The sequence below is a fragment of the Brugia malayi genome (assembly GCF_000002995.4).
Source record: "Brugia malayi strain FR3 genome assembly, contig: Bm_v4_ChrX_scaffold_001, whole genome shotgun sequence".
In the NCBI taxonomy this organism is placed as follows: Eukaryota; Metazoa; Nematoda; class Chromadorea; order Rhabditida; family Onchocercidae; genus Brugia; species Brugia malayi.
Window position 1 is genome coordinate 5,258,370 of NW_025062479.1, and position 17,592 is coordinate 5,275,961.

Consider the following 17,592-nt stretch of genomic DNA (forward strand, 5'->3'; position numbering starts at 1 on the left):
ATTAACAATGAAAAACAATAAAATTCATTATTTTTGGAAGTCTAACAAAGCTTGCTTTCTTTCGGGAAATAAGTCTCTATCAACGAACATTGATTACTGCATTTATTAAAATAATTTAGCAACATAAATGATTTACCTAGGTTACAAAAGTTTTCGAGGCATGAATAAATGAGAAAAAAATTCAGATCCGAAATACATAAATGAAATTAACAGTTTTCTCTAGAAATCAAGCTGTAAAAAGCAATTTAGATTAATATCGCTTTTGTTATTTCAATTCATTCAATGCTGCATAGCAAACTGGGAAAAATAACTGAGGACATCTTGGATAGATATTTCAAGATCGATTCGTGAATTTGGATAACACTGTCCCATCACTTCATTGTAATGCTTCAGTTGTTTGAGAAATTCATCCTGGAAATTTTGAGAATGAAATATAGTCATATTTATAGTTATAGAACAACATTTAAAGCACTAGTAAATTAGATAGTTCTACTGAACTTTACCTCTGAAACAAATACTGGGTGAAAGAATAAAAAGTGGAAACAATGCGAATACTAACTTGCATATTTCTCCAAACAACTTGTAGCAGTGGCGAATCATCAGTCAGATGTTTTTCTATCTTTTTGTATAATTGCTCCAGTCCTTTCTTTATTTCCTTTTCAGGATAAAGTGATATTACCTATACAGCACAGAACAGCTGATTATAAAAGATTCAAACAAAATTGAGGATTGCGGAGACTTTGAATAAAAAAGCACTTTAAGATTCTATACAGAAAAAGCATCATAATGTACCTTTTTCAATTCTAAGCGACTAAATTGTTGGTGAAATGCCACTTCCTCCGGTTTGACTCCTTGTCGAATAAGATTTTCTATTGATTCGAAAAAATGCTGAAAGAAAAGTACCCATCATAAGCTTTAAATTCAAACATAAAAAAGACTTATGAAGCCAACCACCGTTTTCTCTAGATGACAACAGTTTATGAATGCTATCAAAATGCCTACCTTATTTCCACAGTAAATCAACTAACATGCATTTTCTCAAGTGATCTTTCCATTAATTCCTTCACATAAATTTGTATATTATCTTGATATGCTTTTTTTGCTTCTTTTCTTTGCCAATCCAAACAATCGATTTTAAGTTCCGATAAAATAGCTGCAAAGAAACTTGATCCTAACCAAAACTTCTTCCCTCACTCAACTTTTATAGCGGTATTATGTGCTAAAATTGTATCGATAAAATAACATAAAAATTATGTTAATTGCAAAATCAAAATGTTTAAACGTACAATACAAATGATGATAATTTTCAAATCGAACAACTGCAGCTGGTGATTTCGAAAATGGCGATATAGCAGCACATTCGATCCCATCTTTCAAGGAAGTTATAAGCTGTATATACCACCGATCTAGGTCAGCACGACGTTCAGTTCCAACAAAGGCTGCTTCTGCTATACGAGCCAGTTTCTATGAAAAAAGCACTGGAAAGAAGTCTTTAAAAAGAACAAAATTTACAAGATATTTTCAATAAAAAACATACCACAAATTGATAAACACTTTCCAGAATACCAATCCGTACTCGTTTTGAAAATTTGATCTCAGCAAGTTGGTAAGATTTACTATCCTGCAAAGACAAAGCCATCATATGCTGGTTTTAATTCTTGTAGAAGTATTATACGTAAGCAATACTGCAAAGATTCAGTATGACGAGAATTTTAAATAAACACTAAATGATTTGAAATAATTACCAAATATGCATCCATTTGTCTTTTAACCAGCACAACCAGACGTCCAAAAACCATCACAGAAAAATACGATGACGCATCTTGCAACAAAGGTGCTTTGTTCGATAAAAATACAAACAACACAAATACGAATCTAATAAAAATTTATTTGAAGTAAGCAAAACTGAACCTGAGTGTTTTTACTTCTCGAAGTAAAAACAAAGACCACAATACCATGGAATTTTAAGCTTCGATTTGCTTTTTTCCTCCTTTTTAAAACATAAATCTGAACAGTTCTCAAAAGACAGAAAATACATACGGTTGTTGCAACTGACAACAGGACTTGATGAATTTATCGAAATGATCATGTAAAGACTCGAACAATGGCGACAAAATGGCACGTACCTGAATTACACTAAAAAATGAAAAAAATCGCCTTATCTCATCGCTGTTTTACTTAAGACAAAGAACTGATATATTTTTCATGAAAAAAAACTATAATTTTCCCCGTTGGGAAGAATTGATTTACCTGATCGGTGACTTGTTTTTCAACATTTTTGCCCATGATACCGCTATCCCCGCTTGATGTCGACTGGGTTTCTAATGCAACCAAAAGATCAGCAGCCATATGGAAAAATCTTGTACAAAACTTCTGTTCCGACTCAACTACTGGACCAATCTCACCCAAAACGACTTCAACCAACTAAAATAGTGCATAACACTCGAAAAACCATTACTTAAAATTACTTATTAAATTTCATGTTCAATTTAATACAATTAAACTGGTATATATCAAAAAAGGCAGATTTTGTCAAGTAGCGCCATTCTCAGACCTTACTCTTCATCCTTATGGAAACCACGCTTACTCTGATGACTTCCTTCGAGTCGACCTTACTTTCAGCATGTAAGGACTTTTCGGCTATAGATTTCATTGTCTCAGAGCCTCGAAGAGTAGTTCTGCGTTCGAAATCGGCGATTTTACTTAGTTCACCATTTACACCTTCAAAAAACCGCTCAAACTCCTTCTTGTATATCAACTTTGTGTTTTGCACATACCTCTGAAGAAAAGATTTGGATATAATGTGTTGCCTTCCCTATTTTTAAGATTACATCTGCATTGTTGAAAACTGAAAAATCAGGCTCCATTTAAATTTAAAAAGGAAAAAAAAAAAGAAAAGTAAATATTAGTTAATATACCTGTATGAGTGTTTGATATACAGATGGTCTAACTGATTTCAACCATCCCATCAAATCAGAAAATGGTCGAAGGGCGTGGAATCTTTCCGACTGCTTTTGTACTGCAATTTCATGCCAATCTGATACTTCCATTAAATCGTTCTGAAAACTGCAATGATGTTTTAAGCGTCAATGATGTTTTAATGAATAAAACGAAATGTTTATACTTACCAAATTTGAGAATAATGCGGACATATGTGCTATCAGTTTCTCGATGAAACGATCAGTTAAGTGATTTAACTGTTCAGTTCTTTCTTTATATGAAACCATTAAATGAATTGAAGGATTAACTTTAGCTGCTGAATAAGCTTGCAAAGCACGAGCTGCAGCACAACATCGACTTATGCTGCAATGCAAATTGAGTTCAGGAAGCACAGAAAACACAAAATTCAGGACATCAACATCTCCATTCAAGATGTCATCATGATGATTCCATAAACTCCTTACCTTATAGGATCGGATAAGTTTGCACTCTGTAATGCACGGATATGATCTTCACTAACAATATCTACAGTCGTCACCAATTCCGACAAAAAATCTTTTAAGATTCGAGTATTTTTTCGTTCAACACATCCAAGGCTATCTTTTTCTTCGATTAATTCAACACTATCGCGTACATGCTGTTTAATTCAAAATAAAAGGTTATTCAACTTCTCTCCTTCATCTTCAACTCACAGTCATGTCAATGAAGATGAACTTTAAATACTAAAATTCAAATAACAAATTTAAACTTATTAAAGAATTAAGCAATGATTTTGCAAGTCACAAACAGACACAACATTGTAAGCACGAGAAAATCAGGTAGAAGTACTAACATAAAGTAACTGATCAAAGTTGTCAAGCTCTTTATCCAAGAAATCAACTTCTTCAAGGGCATCTTCAACAAGTCCAATAAGTTCATTGACGGCGGCTTCACTATCCATAATAGACTGTATGTTAGCGCCATCCAAAAGCTGAAGCTGTGATGTAAGCACTGCGGCAAATTTATCCGCTTCACCGATCGTAAGATTGGCACGTGCAAGTAAGCGGCGAAAATCAACTTCTTCTTTAGCAGATATTGGCTGAAACAATACCTGACAAAAACTTCCGAAATCAATAAAACAATCATATCATGAAAGTGAAACCTGGACCTATGCAAAAAGTTTAAAGCATATATTTTCTGCACCAACCTGATAATCAACTAACCCTTCATCGGTGTCACCATCAACATGTTCTGCTATAACGGCTATGTGCGGTGTTTCGACAGGAATCGGAATGTTTACAAAATCTGGTTTCTGTACCGGGAGATACTTATTAGCAAACTAAAACACGTTAGCTATACGCGTTTTAAATTCTATCAAAAAAAAAAGAAAAAAAAAAACATATGTGAATGCTAAAAAATAATTTGGAAGACCTTATACAGTTGCTTGATGAATGAATCCTTCTCTTCAGTTGTGAAAGCACAAAACCTGAACAAGCGATCGTCAACGACCAAATCAAATTCCGCTGTCAACTGCAATTGATAGAATTCTCCACGTACCCTTGAAGAACTTGCTTAGATAATGAGATTTTGTTCATTATCCCGCAAGAGCTACCAAAATTTAACCTTCCGCGGATTAATGCCATCAACCGTCTTTACATCTCGAAGTGCGAACTGTCTTTTCTTTTTATAACAGCCTTCCTTTTCATTTCTGACAAAATATAGACGCACAGCTATTGGTTGGTCCGTGGTCACTGCAACGATGGCATAATTTGAAATTGACAAAAAAACGAGTCAAAACCAAATGACAAACACGTAAAAATTGAGCTATTGCAATCTCCAAAAAAGAATTTCAACATAACTAATTAGCAAACCAGCTAAGCAAAGAAATGTTGGCTTCCGACATTTTTTACTGTCGACGCGAACAATATTAGCTACCGCAACTAAACGTTCATCTGCTACTTGAAACACAGCTCGTTGAAGATCGGAAACAATGGCACGCATTCCAACTAAATCTGTTCAAATCTTCCACATTGTTTTTCCAAACCATAAACTGCAGTGAGATGAATCGAACATGACGTTAAAACTGTAGAAAGGGGTGATGGACTAACTGGGATGTATTTAAACCTAGAAATCTTGACGGATGTAAACCTGAAAATGGACAAATTTCGCAATACACTTTCCCTTTAAGTCTCTTTTCCACAATAACTGTTGAACAAACGAAAATAGTTAAACATCGAAATAAATAGTACGAGGACGCATCGCCCTGCACCCCACTCGCTACACCCCGATACGTTAACAAAAGTTAACTCTCTTATCACTTCAAGAACTTCCCATTACGAAAAGATTCTGACCACTTCTCCGCACGGCATACGATGATACTAAGCAACGGAAGGGTAGATATCACGGCAGGTTTCCCGAAGTTAAAAATTCAACAAGCATCATACATATTAGCTACATATTCATTTTTGTGCACTATTAAACTGATAACCGCGCATTACTCGAAATGTTTTATCAGTCAAAATCACTTTTAGCTCAGGAAACACTTGCATAATTTCAGAAAAGACTCGTATGGTTTGTTTTATAGCTTATTTATTACGAACATGTGTCCTGATTATAAATTTATGTAATTACAAGGTCTTGTGAGACTAACATTTACTCTTAACAGTATCGTATCATTCTGTTAATTTTCATAAAACTGAGGGAACCGTTAGCTGAGATCGAATTATTAGACTGACAAAAGTTTGTTCACAAGATAGAATTTCAGGAAGTCCATTTGTGTGAGACTTGTGTATAGGAGCAACTTGTACGTTATAACTGGGTATAGCGAGGAAGTGTGGGCCTCAATTAAGACTGAGACCGATCGATAATGGAATTTCCTTTCCAGTGGATCTTTTGAAGAGCACCAAATTCTTCAACCAAAATATTTTGGAATATGCAGATAAGAATTACAGAGACGAATTCTTCACAAGGTGTGAAGTAATTATACAGAAGTTCTCAAGTCTCATTCATTATAAGAAACCAAGAAACAGCACACATCGATGCACAGTAAATACCGTGCAACAGCTGCTGCATTTATAAGCAAATTTCACTGACTGTTTGTGGAAACTTGCTGAACTGAAAGCAAATATGTTTGAAACCTTCTAACTACTGTAAGCTAAATTTCTTCTCGAGAACACTGCTTAATGGCAATTGATACGATAGCGAATAACCATAAAGATAACCAAATAACCACTCCTTCACATATTTCCATTCTAAAGACATTTGTTTGCTTCCCTTAATCTCATCACTTGTTAAAATTATTCATCTAAAATTATGTCCAAAAAAATGAAACTGGCATTTGGATTTTTTCTGGTATCCTTAACTTTTTCCTCCTACGTATGAAGCCTGAAAGGTTTGACTGCTTGAGCTTTTTTAATAACAGTTTTTTTGGATACAAAAAAGTTGAATTTATAATTTCAAACATGGAAACATTAAACATGCATTCATCCTAAATTTGTCGTACAATCATTACTTATAAAACATAACTCATACTTAAATTCTTGCCAGTTTTTAACATTGTTGTGCTTTGCTCGAAGCACTTGAGTACCAAATCCCGGATTATCCAAACGATATATTTACATAGGACCAATTTCCACTGACTCGCATCACGCGCTTACTTTTCATAGAATATTCGCGTAGTAGCTTCACAAACATTTAACAATTGGTACCATATTTCAATGTAAAGAATGTTTAGTTCGAGACTGCCCTGGTTATTTGCATGTATCTGTCAGACTTTGTCTGATAAAGAACCAAAATCTAGCAATTTGGATAATGTATACATAAATAATGTTGATGGGGGGGGATACATGGCAGTTCGATACAGCCGAAATAATTTTTTTTTTTTTAAGATAACAATCTTAAACGAATAAATTGCCGTGTTTCTGTTCCAAATACAATGCACTATTTTGAAGAATCTCATCATTCTCTACCTCTTAGAATAGAGAAATAAGAAAAATTAGCTGATCTTTCGTTCTATAAATGCGAATAAATTAACTAGTGAATTAAATGAACAACTAAGGTTGAAAATTGAAACTGAAATTTGTACGGGTCTAGACAATACATATTAATTAACAGTTAGTTCTTCGAATTGAAAAATTAGCCAAAAAACATTAACAAATCGATTGGACATGATGTTTCAAATAGCTACTATAGTCATGGTTATATGGTATATCATAAACAATGGTAATAAATCAGAAACGACAGCTAATATGACTAAATTTTGTCAACGAAAGCAAAATAACTCTTGAAATAAAAGTCACAGAAGAAAATATAACAAAACATAATACTATCCTAAGTTTATGAAAACAAAACTTGAAAACTGGTCCTTCCTAAATTACTGGAAATGGAATAAAATCCGAAATGAAATAAAAGTCTTATATTCTTCTAAGGAGAAAATAACACATATAAAGGTGAATAAAAAAAAAAAAAAAAAACCACTAGAAAAATACAACTACAAGATAAGTCGAGTAAAACAAATAGATAAATTACATATAAAATTAAAGCGATGAATCTAAAAACTTCCAGAAGTCTAATAAACTCTAATAGTTACGAAAACTTCAACCATGAAGAACAAAAAAAAAAGAAGAGAAATCAAACAACTACTAAAAAAAGGAAAGCTCCATGAAAACACACCAATAGCAACACAGAAAAGCAACCTTCAAGACGCGAGATCTAACAAACAAGTAAGAAAAAAAAATTATAATTAAGTGACAAATTTTTTGAACGGCATGTATATCCCTTTTGCTAATCAGTTGATATCGAGCGATACTGTACCATCTACATGGGAAATTAGAATGTCTGGCGATGACAACTGACCTAAGGAAGCAATGCTGTCGCTGTGTGTAATGTTATTTGAGCATAGATTACTACAAGTTATTTCTTCCAATAATACATCCTGTTTAGAGCGCCGCTTATCATAAAACCTGCAAAGGATTTCAAAATTTATGTACAGAAACTGAAATAATCTTGTTGTATGAAACAGATTATTATTCCAATTATCAAACTCCTTGAATATATTAAGAAGCTATGTTTTTCTTTCTTCCTGTAATAAATAAGCCAAAAAATTTTCATGCTATACTAATAGCGCACCGTGCGGTAAATTAGAAAACCTGAAGCTGTACATGGTTATGCACTGAAAGAATAAGTAATCCTATTTTAGTACAAGAAAGAGGGAAAAAATAAGAACTTTTGATAAAAGCAAATATTTTGAAAATACTGTCACTGAATAAGTTTGGAAATCAGTTACGATATATTTCGTAAATTACTTATCACTGAAGTGTGACGTATCCTGAAAAACCCTATATACCCATATATGTGTAAATACCATATATTTATATGGATATACTTATATGTGCATGCATGTATATGTGTGTTAGGTCATCAAAAACCCAGTAATAGAAAATATATATATATATATATATATTAAATAGAAAAAATATACCTCTGCATGATTCCGAGCAATATACTTCCAGGTAACCGTTGATGTTCTCTAATTAAGTCATGTACCTCGCCCTTCACAGCCTTTTTTACATCTTCTGGATTCATATCAGAAGAAAAATAAAGAGGTCTGCCTAGATGCGTTCTGGAAAACCGCTAGGAAATGATAGTATTATGAAGAGTTCAAATAAGATATAAAAAAGTATACTAAATGTAAGTTCATTAAGGTATGAACTTGAAAATCGTTACATAGCTATGAAATACGGCATTAATCTCATCGTCAAGACCTTCACTAAGTTTCGTTGGTAATTTTGAGAAAAAAGCATAATAAAAAGAATAAACGTCATCAAACTTCAGAAACGTACATCATTTTAACCGGGAAACCACCGTATACTGGACAAAGTGGTAGTCGCGTTTTTTCATAAATCCATCTAAAAATCTCTGAAATGCATATTGATTACCGACTATAAATTTGGGTTTGGTATATGCACCAAGAAGACCCAGTAAATAGCAACCTTGCAATTGGACGATGTAAAATGAAATAAATTCTTACTTCGTCCACAACGCGGAGTACGGAAAGCATCACGACAATTTTCAGTAAACATTGGAATTACGGGCTAAAATAGCATAATAAAAAAATAAGAGTGAAAGAATATAGCAAACGGAATGGATGAATAATCCGCATTTAATTGAACAACTTTAGTTACAGTTCTTCAATTAAATGATTGTGGACTTTATTTCTTTCAAAAAATTCTTCAGATTTCACTTAAGTATAATCTAAAGGCTAACCGTTCCTGGACAACCAATGATAACTTTAGCAAAGCCCAAACGGCGAGCCCACATAATGTTATAACGAGTGGGATCAGAAAACAAGGCTTCACGAACACCACCGGGAGCAATGCATAGTAAATGGCCATCCTTCAGCCGTGCCATACAATCATCTACCGTTCCAGGAGTTATATAAAAAACCTTACAAATCATTCCCCATCCTGAAAAGACGTGCATTAAATTTTAAATACTAAGTCAAGATTAAGTTTATAGAACTAGATTAGTCTGCTGCGACAAAATAAGAAGGACGAAAACTTATGATGTCATTCAGAGCAGAAGGAAGAAAATGAGGAATAAATAAAATACCAGGTATTTTGAAGATGAATTTATCACCAACACAGTGAAGAGTACGCTTCTTATGAAGCATACATTTGGCAATAACATAATATACATCTATTGGTAATGTTCCGTGGTAATATACAAGAAGAGCGGAGCCTTCATTAGGCACATTTTCCAAACCTTTTATTTCATAACCTGTAAAAAAAAAAAAAAAAAAATATTCATCGAAATGCTTTATAAATAAAATCCAGTGTTTTTGAAACTATTATGAACTATATTTGACTTTAACAGGTTGATAATTTATGCGTTTTTCATCAAGTAGAAAAAAACTTCAGAACTCTGCTGAACTATGAATTATATGATATAAAAAGCAACATAAAACATTCTATAAGAAATATTTTCCAATAATTTACCGTGCCAGACATATCCTACTGCATCCCAGAAGGATGCGATACTGATACGTGCGCCATCCCATAAACTACTAGCGTAAGCCTCTCGAATACGATTTCGCAAGCCATAAATATGAAGAAAAATGACACAACCATATATAAAAAGTAGAAGAATAGCTGGTAATATGAAAGCGACGAACAGTGGCAGGAAAAGCCATATAAGATACTGAAAAGCTGGTATTTATCTTTAAACAAGCCAGTTCATGTGCATTTCAAACGAAAATGTAAGGTAAGGAATGTAAGTGCTAAGCTTTTATTCTGAAAAGGAAAGTGGTAAGCAGTTCTGGTTCTTATTTCATCGAAATCTAGAAAAAAACTTCAGAAAAGCATATGGGACATTCCAACGCACTTCCAAATAATCCCAATCAACACAATCAATTGCCCATGAAATCCATAACAATAAGACTTCGACATATGGTTGCAACCACGAAGGCCACTGCATATTTTTCAATGATAAAAGAGTACCCTTAATCAACATGGACTTCGAGTAATTATTTGTTCCTGAAAATTCTGAATGCAAACATAAAAACTGAGATAACAAACTATGAGATAATACATTGAAAAATCAAATCAGGAATCTGCAGTTATAAATTGTTTAAATGTTAAACATTGCATAACGTATGCATGTACAAGAAATATATTTAATGCAGCAGTTACAAATTTCTAAGCACAGGATTCTAAGACGATAAAGCTAATCAATTCTCATTCCTACTGAAATTTATAGGAGATTTAAGAAACACAATATGCATAAGCCGCACAGTGTTCACTCATCACCAGTTTCTAACACCTATTTTTTTAAAAAAAGGAAGTCATCTGTACTTCTAATAAGAATGATCTACAGTGAATAGAATAAAACACTCATTTTCTATTTCAGTACACCGCAATATTCGCACCGAGACACTGGAAACTTCTTTGTTGCAACCATAGTGACATCACCGAGTATAACGAAGTCCGTGTAACATGGTAAGTACTCTGAACAAATCATACCATCGGCCAGAAACCGTTATTTTTCAGTAAAAGTAAATATTTTATGCATTCGATTGCTAAAAAAAGTATTCACGCTATTTCTAACGTCTACTTCCACCAGAAATACACGTTAGGAAAGAACAAACGCTTTCATTACATCATTCAGAACTGAACGAAAAGGATCACTGAGAAAGAATCAGTATTTTCCCTAAGTCTTAATACTAGCATTTCCTAATATTTTAACTACAGCTCGTGCAAAACAGTTAATTTTGCATTACTTTTAGAAATAGCTCAATTTTTGATAACCAAAATGTTGTCATCTTTTTTACGTACTTTGTTTATGAAACTCCAACTCAATAAAGGTGAAACTATTTAGAATAGACTTACCGGCTACCTAAGGGTAAAAAATATCAAAAAATATGTATTTTTCTCAGGATATAAGATCGTGAATTTACAGTCCTTCCAGTAACATCATGGCCAAAGTTTCTTGCGGAATTTCAGAACTAAGCTCGTGAGCATAAGAATCACCTCAATTCTTATACATTCGCAGCACTAATGAGTAACTTATCAAAATGTTTTGCTCAGAAAGTTTGAAGACCAATCCATTTACAACAGGTTCCGTGGAGCTTCCAAGAAACAAGAAATCTCAGTTTAATTTTAGGACCTTTATTAAGATTTAAACAAAAATTCATTAATCAAAATACATGACATTTAAACATTGCCGCATTAAGCCAAAACTTATAAAAACAGTAAAGACATTAAGAAGACGAAAATGGTCAATAAAACAATTTTGGCTATAGCTCTATTAAAAAAAAGGAAATCGTGTTATTCTAGGACAAAAAAGCCAGATGTGATTCATGAATTCTTGATAATTATGGACCCGATTTGGTACAATTTTTATCCAATTTATTTTATGCCTTAGTAATTTAAAAAAGTGGTTTCCCACCTCAAATATTACAAATCAAAATAAGATTTAGAACAAAGAAATTTCAAAGAAAATATTTCAATGGGGAGGTTTCTCAACTCCTAAAATGGCAACAAAACTGATTAGAAGGCATAATAGAACAGATATCATTCGAACTGTCTAAATGGACTAAACTTCCAGACCACTTCCCATTATCGTAAATAACAATGTTATCACCCGCTCCATCAAGCTCAAGCTCAATTTGGACCGTTTCAAAGTTTTTACCATTTTCATCACGTTCCGCTCGAACTACCATTATTCCACCATCATGTTCTCCACAAATCGGGATTCGCAACTGAAGCAGTATGAATTACTTTTTATTAGCTACCTCAGACTTCCGTTCATCGATTATTTAAAATCTTATTATAGTGAGTCCATGCTTTGCTCGATATAAATTGGTTAGATCAATTTTATGGAACTATAAAAATCTAGTGAGCGACGTGAATTACATATCCGTTTAACAGAACTAATCCAACTCATTTTATCCCGCCTTCCAACAGGGATAACACAATAAGACTTTTTATTAACTACCTCAGACTTCCGTTCATCGATATAATTTCTTTTCCTGTCCACTAAATCAACTTCACCAACAGCAAGCGGTAGTCCCAAAAATTCCATTGCCTTTTCATGCTTTGATAACACTGTGAAAGCAGTTCTACAATAAATTTAACTGAAAATACAAAACTAACAGGTGGAAGAAGGCCTAAAAGTAAAAACAACTGCACATTTTCTATGACATAAACCAATATCTAGTACAAAGCAGAACCGAACTTTTACAGTAAGGATAAATACATTATATTATATTGCTGCATATGTTACGAAGCTTTGCGTAGTGAAACGTCATTTGTCTATTTACTACTAGGCAATTAACTTATCAACGGATTTTCTTACCTGTAATGAGAGAAACCCCGAATTTTTTTCTGGATTTTCTTCTGCAGATATATGTGGGTATATATAAGCTGACAGATTAGGATGAAAGCTCCACCACTGGCTATACTCGCTACCGTAAAATGTCTGCCATTAGACATCATACGTCTGGTTGAAGAGTTTTGGAGTTAATTAAATAGAACATCTGCTTAAGTTAATTCATTATGGCAACATTCCTGTGGCATCATAAGAAACGGAACAGAACGTGAAACCAACTCCCCAACACCCGCAAACAGCGACCTCCCACTCTACTGGAGAAAACTAAAGGTTACAAATCTTGTTGCATGCAAATTTAGAGTCTCGCGTCGTGGAGGTTTTAGGTACTTGTTAATTTCCATGATGATGATGATGCTTTATTTCCATGTTATTCGTTTAAGAGATATACGGGATGCCGAAAAAGCATACAACATCGAATAAAATAAGAAAGAGAAAGGGGAAAGACATGGATCAGATTATTAAAGAAATCAGGTCAGAGAAGCGACGACGTTTCATAGCTCGTCAAATAAACTTTGATCTCGATTTACCAGGTAACTCTATTTGCTAGTTTCTTCATCATTTCTAGTTACTCAGTCTTCCATAAAAAGTAGAAATCAAATGTGAACTTATGAAGGGAAGCGTCGTTCATCTCTGTATTTCGGATTTTCACTTCATTCATTTGAGGATGTTCTTAATCTTTTAGCAATTGTGAAGCCTAAGGTACTATTTCCAATGTTTGTTTAGGTGATGGACAGTTCTACTGTGTTGAATGTGATCGGTATTTTATTGATGAAAAATCTCTGATAAGTCACAAGTCGAGTAAGGGTACTGTTCTTTTCATCCTTTTTAAAAATTTTTTACCGCACAATTCGTACCGGGACATTTCTCCGAGAGTTCAGAAATTTGCAACCATCTGGATGAGATTGACTTTTTCTAGTTCATCGACAGCGACTAAAGCGATTACGAGAACCGGTATACACGCAACATGAAGCTGAAGAATCTGTTGGGTTAAGGACTACCCTCTCTTGATATTTTATATACTAATCGAGATTTTCCTGTTTATGCTTCTTTCTTTACGGAGTTCTTGAGAGAAATACATTTATACGTTAGCTTCAATAAATTCAATACATCTATTATTTTTTAACCAGTGTTTGTAGAATTTGGATGCTTTGCCTTCCTCAGTTTTGTTCATATGTTAAGATCTAATTTGACAAAATTCCAACAGGTTTCCAAACATTACAAATAGAAGAATAATATTTTATACTGCGGAATTAGCAGAAATGGCAGCCAAAAAGATATCGGTAATTCAATAGCTACGCTTATTGTTCATTTACGAAACAACGAAGAATTCGGTTGTTGTACTGCAGGAAGATCAACATGAAACTCTCTGCAGCAGTATACTATACTTCAAGGATTCCTGTTCACAGAGTTCTAAATTATATATTATATCTTGTATGACACAGATATGTTGCAGCTACCAGAGAATTAATGACAAATTCAGCTTAATTTCCAGACATCAGTTCATTATCACTACATTTTGATTTTAAAATATTTTGTAGTCAGTGGAAATTTTAAGTTATTCTTATATCTCACTCCCATACTTCCTATGTATATGATTTGAAAGCCCTGTAAAAAAAAAACTCTTGTATCCCATCCATATATATATAAGTTTTCCTCTCTCTATTTCAATAATCAAACTTCGTTACAGTGTATTCATCGGTCAAGCTTCGTAAGTCTTTTTCAAGAAAAACCTTAAGGTCAAAACTATTCTCTCAAAACAGGAAATGTTTTCGTAGCACTTTCCAATGAATTCACTGTTTGCCAACACCATCCATCATTCATTTTTCTCAGAAGGACTGTACATTTGACATCACTTCCAGTATGCGTTCAAAACCGACCGCAAGATGCCAAATCATGTTTCTCATATACGATTACAGATGCTTTCCAGAAAGACACGTTGATTTTATCTGATTACAACAAACCTAGGACAACGCTTCTCGAAGCGGTTGAGATCTTATCGTCATTGAAAACATTGTCCCTAACCTTTGCATGATCTACCTCAAATTGGAAGACGAAATTAAAAAAATCTTCTCTCACACAAAACAGTGAGCCATGACTATCAACGATTCTAGTCATGTTTCTGTATAATTATCACTATCTCTCTACTACTATAGAAAATCAAATTTCCCGATGCATGTTCAATCTGAAAAAGCGTCAGTGAAATGGCTCAGTCGTCGTCCTCTTAATCTTGTCGATATCGTATTGTTACCTCCAAAGTTTAAGGAAACGTAGAATTATCGATTGTACACATGGCCACATTATCATAAGAATTATATCTGCTTAATTAAAGCATAAATTCAAAATAAATCACGAAACTAGCCCTCTTCGACAACCGTTATAAAGATGCAGACTCTCCATGTATGTCCTAAATTAAACACTTCTAATGCAAAAAAGTTCATCAGCGCATGTTCGCTTAACACTTGCAGTAATAAATTTAGTTCTTAGCAATTGGAAGCAGCTATTCAGTTCCACAACTACTGAACCTGTTTTCGCCAAACAGTCCCCTATGTTTCTTTCTGCAATATATTTTGAAATGGACAATCACCTTCAACCTTATAAACACTTTTGAACATTAATCTTAGAGAAATCTTTGTTCTTACTTAGTATGAGCTTTACCAGCGAAAATTTTTGCCGAAGCGTTTTATCACTTACAATTAATAATTTTCTGGATTTATATTCTTACATCTTTCCGAATAATTATGGCAGTTCTATTATTCTAATCGATCATTCTACCTTACAAGTCTTTGTAAGTCTTACATTACCAATTTACAGATTAAAAAACTGATAAACATGCACACTAAGCCGATGCATTATGTTGCAAATTACGTAAATACTACTTGAACATAAGTACAAATACTTTGTAAACAGCTGGGTGCAGCATTTGAGCTCGTCTTTGAAGCCTAGCACCAAAACTTCTACAACGGTTCAAACAAATTCTTCAAAATTTGGAAACAGTACGATGTCTTGAAACTCAAACTCTTAAAATTTTATGGGAAGCACTTCATCAATGATGTAATTATAAAAACTCGCAAACCAAAAATTTCTGGAGATTTGCATCCTGTTTCCACCGAGTGAACTTAACGGTGAATAATGACTAAACAGTACACAATGTAAGTTACACGACGTTAAGACGCATACAGTAAACGACAATGTAAACCAAAAATGATCGATGGCTTTTACTAGGATTTTTTAATTCCACTGGTATTCTGCCGTTTTTTATTTCCGACAGATCCCACTCTATTAAACTTTAGTTGATAACGGCGTTTTATTTTTCTTACTTTATTCGTATATTTCAATCGCATTTTATATTTCACTTCCTTTGCTGTCATTATACCCATTCGTCGAAGAATAGGGAAACTAAGCTGTATTAGTAACACAGTAGTAGCATAACGAAATGGAGTAGCGATCTGAAACGAGACCGAATTGAAATTTCACTAAGCAACAAACAGTAACATCTTCCGGATGAAAAACAACTACACACGGCACACGATTGTGCATGGATCTTTTGAAACATGTTACAACGGCCTCGCACTAAACTATTCATCCACGATTGATTAGTCTTAACTATGTAACGCCCTCTATTCTTTTGGTATGTTTCAAACTTTTGCGTAATTAGTTAGTTGGTAAAGCTCGTACCTTGTACAACAGAAAGGCTACAACAGCAACTCCTGCGTTCGAAGGAACTGATTTTACTCTACCAACAACATAATTAGGTACATGGCACTTCTCTAGTAATGCAGCAACATCAAGACCGCTGAAAGTGTTTGAAACCACTAATTTAATTCAATAATAACTGATTTCAGTTTCGAATTTAATCTTAAATACTCCCAGAAACCGAATAAAAAGAGGAAACTAACCTTTTGACAGTGATATAAAGGACAGTAAACCAAACGATACAGTTTGCAATGTGTATTGGAATAGCAATATACCAATAACGTTGCAAATAATATTTCAATTTTGCAAATAATCCTGTAGGTTTCGCTTCCTGCAAGGCACAAAATAATTGGCTGGATCTTTGGAAGAATTTTCTGTTAATAGCGTCAAACAATAATTTTCTGTTAATAGCAGCAATTCATACCCTGTGCTCCTTCTGGACTGCCTCCTCCGCTTTTTTCAGTTTCTCATCATTTTCAGGAAGTGAAATATTGTGCTTCTAAAAGGCATCATTGAATATAAACATATCTACCGTAGCAAAGAAATCAGTAAACTTCTATCCACCCGGGAATTTCTGGACTAGTACTTTTTATAAATACATTATAACCTTCTTAGTGGCAGAAAATCTTATCCTCAGAACTCGCAAGTTATTCGCAAAATGTGTAAAAGACAGCCCACTTTTCACTAGCTTTCCAGTCAATGAAAATATTCCCAAGATTATGCTCACCCCTATGAAAAACAAAACACTTCAAAACCCCTTAATGATTTAAGTACGTACTGCTTCAGTAGCATAGATAAGCCTCCTTGTTTCGCGCAGAACGTTCGAATTTAGGAAAGGATTCGAGATGGATATATGTGTTGAGGTGGTGAATTGCATACTGGATGGATTAAAGATAGTCACAATTTTCCTATACGAGTAATTAGATAGCTTGCTTGGCTCAGCTGACAATTTCAGAAACCTTAGCGAACACTTGCTTTCTACATTGACCATATATGATCGCATCCCTAATGAAGCTAACATCCTGAAAATCGATGAACCGGGTAGATGTACTATGGACTACTGCAACACGACCAATTTCCACAAGATTTATGAAC

At 33.9% G+C, this 17,592-nt stretch overlaps 5 protein-coding genes across 7 annotated transcripts; 1 reads left to right on the plus strand and 4 right to left on the minus strand.

The window, feature by feature from the left end:
- Positions 1-279: 279 nt before the first annotated feature.
- Bma-sec-3 (Uncharacterized protein) lies at positions 280-4,920 on the minus strand (the record flags this gene model as incomplete). Its single annotated transcript, XM_001899285.1, has 18 exons — positions 280-411; positions 560-679; positions 793-888; positions 1,029-1,153; positions 1,287-1,464; positions 1,538-1,621; positions 1,746-1,875; positions 2,041-2,126; positions 2,251-2,424; positions 2,588-2,779; positions 2,919-3,059; positions 3,129-3,303; positions 3,405-3,577; positions 3,773-4,018; positions 4,127-4,258; positions 4,351-4,449; positions 4,543-4,670; positions 4,791-4,920. The coding sequence occupies 18 exons, from the start codon at positions 4,918-4,920 to the stop codon at positions 280-282; spliced, it is 2,541 nt and encodes an 846-aa protein (XP_001899320.1).
- Positions 4,921-7,705: 2,785 nt separating this feature from the next.
- Bm14788 (Uncharacterized protein) lies at positions 7,706-10,883 on the minus strand (the record flags this gene model as incomplete). The annotated part of the gene is made up of 9 exons (XM_001899284.2): positions 7,706-7,880; positions 8,399-8,539; positions 8,760-8,835; positions 8,948-9,011; positions 9,184-9,383; positions 9,529-9,696; positions 9,915-10,116; positions 10,300-10,451; positions 10,844-10,883. The coding sequence occupies 9 exons, from the start codon at positions 10,881-10,883 to the stop codon at positions 7,706-7,708; spliced, it is 1,218 nt and encodes a 405-aa protein (XP_001899319.2).
- Positions 10,884-11,935: 1,052 nt separating this feature from the next.
- Bma-coa-1 (Uncharacterized protein) lies at positions 11,936-12,908 on the minus strand (the record flags this gene model as incomplete). Of its 2 annotated transcripts, XM_043073693.1 has the most annotated exons (3): positions 11,936-12,175; positions 12,412-12,535; positions 12,772-12,908. In XM_043073693.1, 3 exons carry the CDS (start codon positions 12,906-12,908, stop codon positions 11,936-11,938), a joined length of 501 nt encoding a protein of 166 aa, XP_042929627.1. The 2 variants fall into 2 exon arrangements, with proteins under 2 accessions (XP_042929627.1, XP_001899318.1); XM_001899283.1 differs by lacking the exon at positions 12,772-12,908 and having other exon boundaries at positions 12,412-12,498.
- Positions 12,909-13,249: 341 nt separating this feature from the next.
- Bm6877 (Uncharacterized protein) lies at positions 13,250-13,812 on the plus strand (the record flags this gene model as incomplete). Its single annotated transcript, XM_001899282.2, has 3 exons — positions 13,250-13,334; positions 13,528-13,608; positions 13,721-13,812. 3 exons carry the CDS (start codon positions 13,250-13,252, stop codon positions 13,810-13,812), a joined length of 258 nt encoding a protein of 85 aa, XP_001899317.2.
- A 2,210-nt stretch (positions 13,813-16,022) lies between these two features.
- Bm6880 (Uncharacterized protein) lies at positions 16,023-17,518 on the minus strand (the record flags this gene model as incomplete). 2 transcript variants are annotated; one of them, XM_001899281.2, is made up of 5 exons in its annotated part: positions 16,023-16,250; positions 16,480-16,597; positions 16,701-16,828; positions 16,922-16,996; positions 17,276-17,518. In XM_001899281.2, 5 exons carry the CDS (start codon positions 17,516-17,518, stop codon positions 16,023-16,025), a joined length of 792 nt encoding a protein of 263 aa, XP_001899316.2. The 2 variants fall into 2 exon arrangements, with proteins under 2 accessions (XP_001899316.2, XP_042929628.1); XM_043073694.1 differs by having other exon boundaries at positions 17,276-17,374.
- Positions 17,519-17,592: the final 74 nt, after the last annotated feature.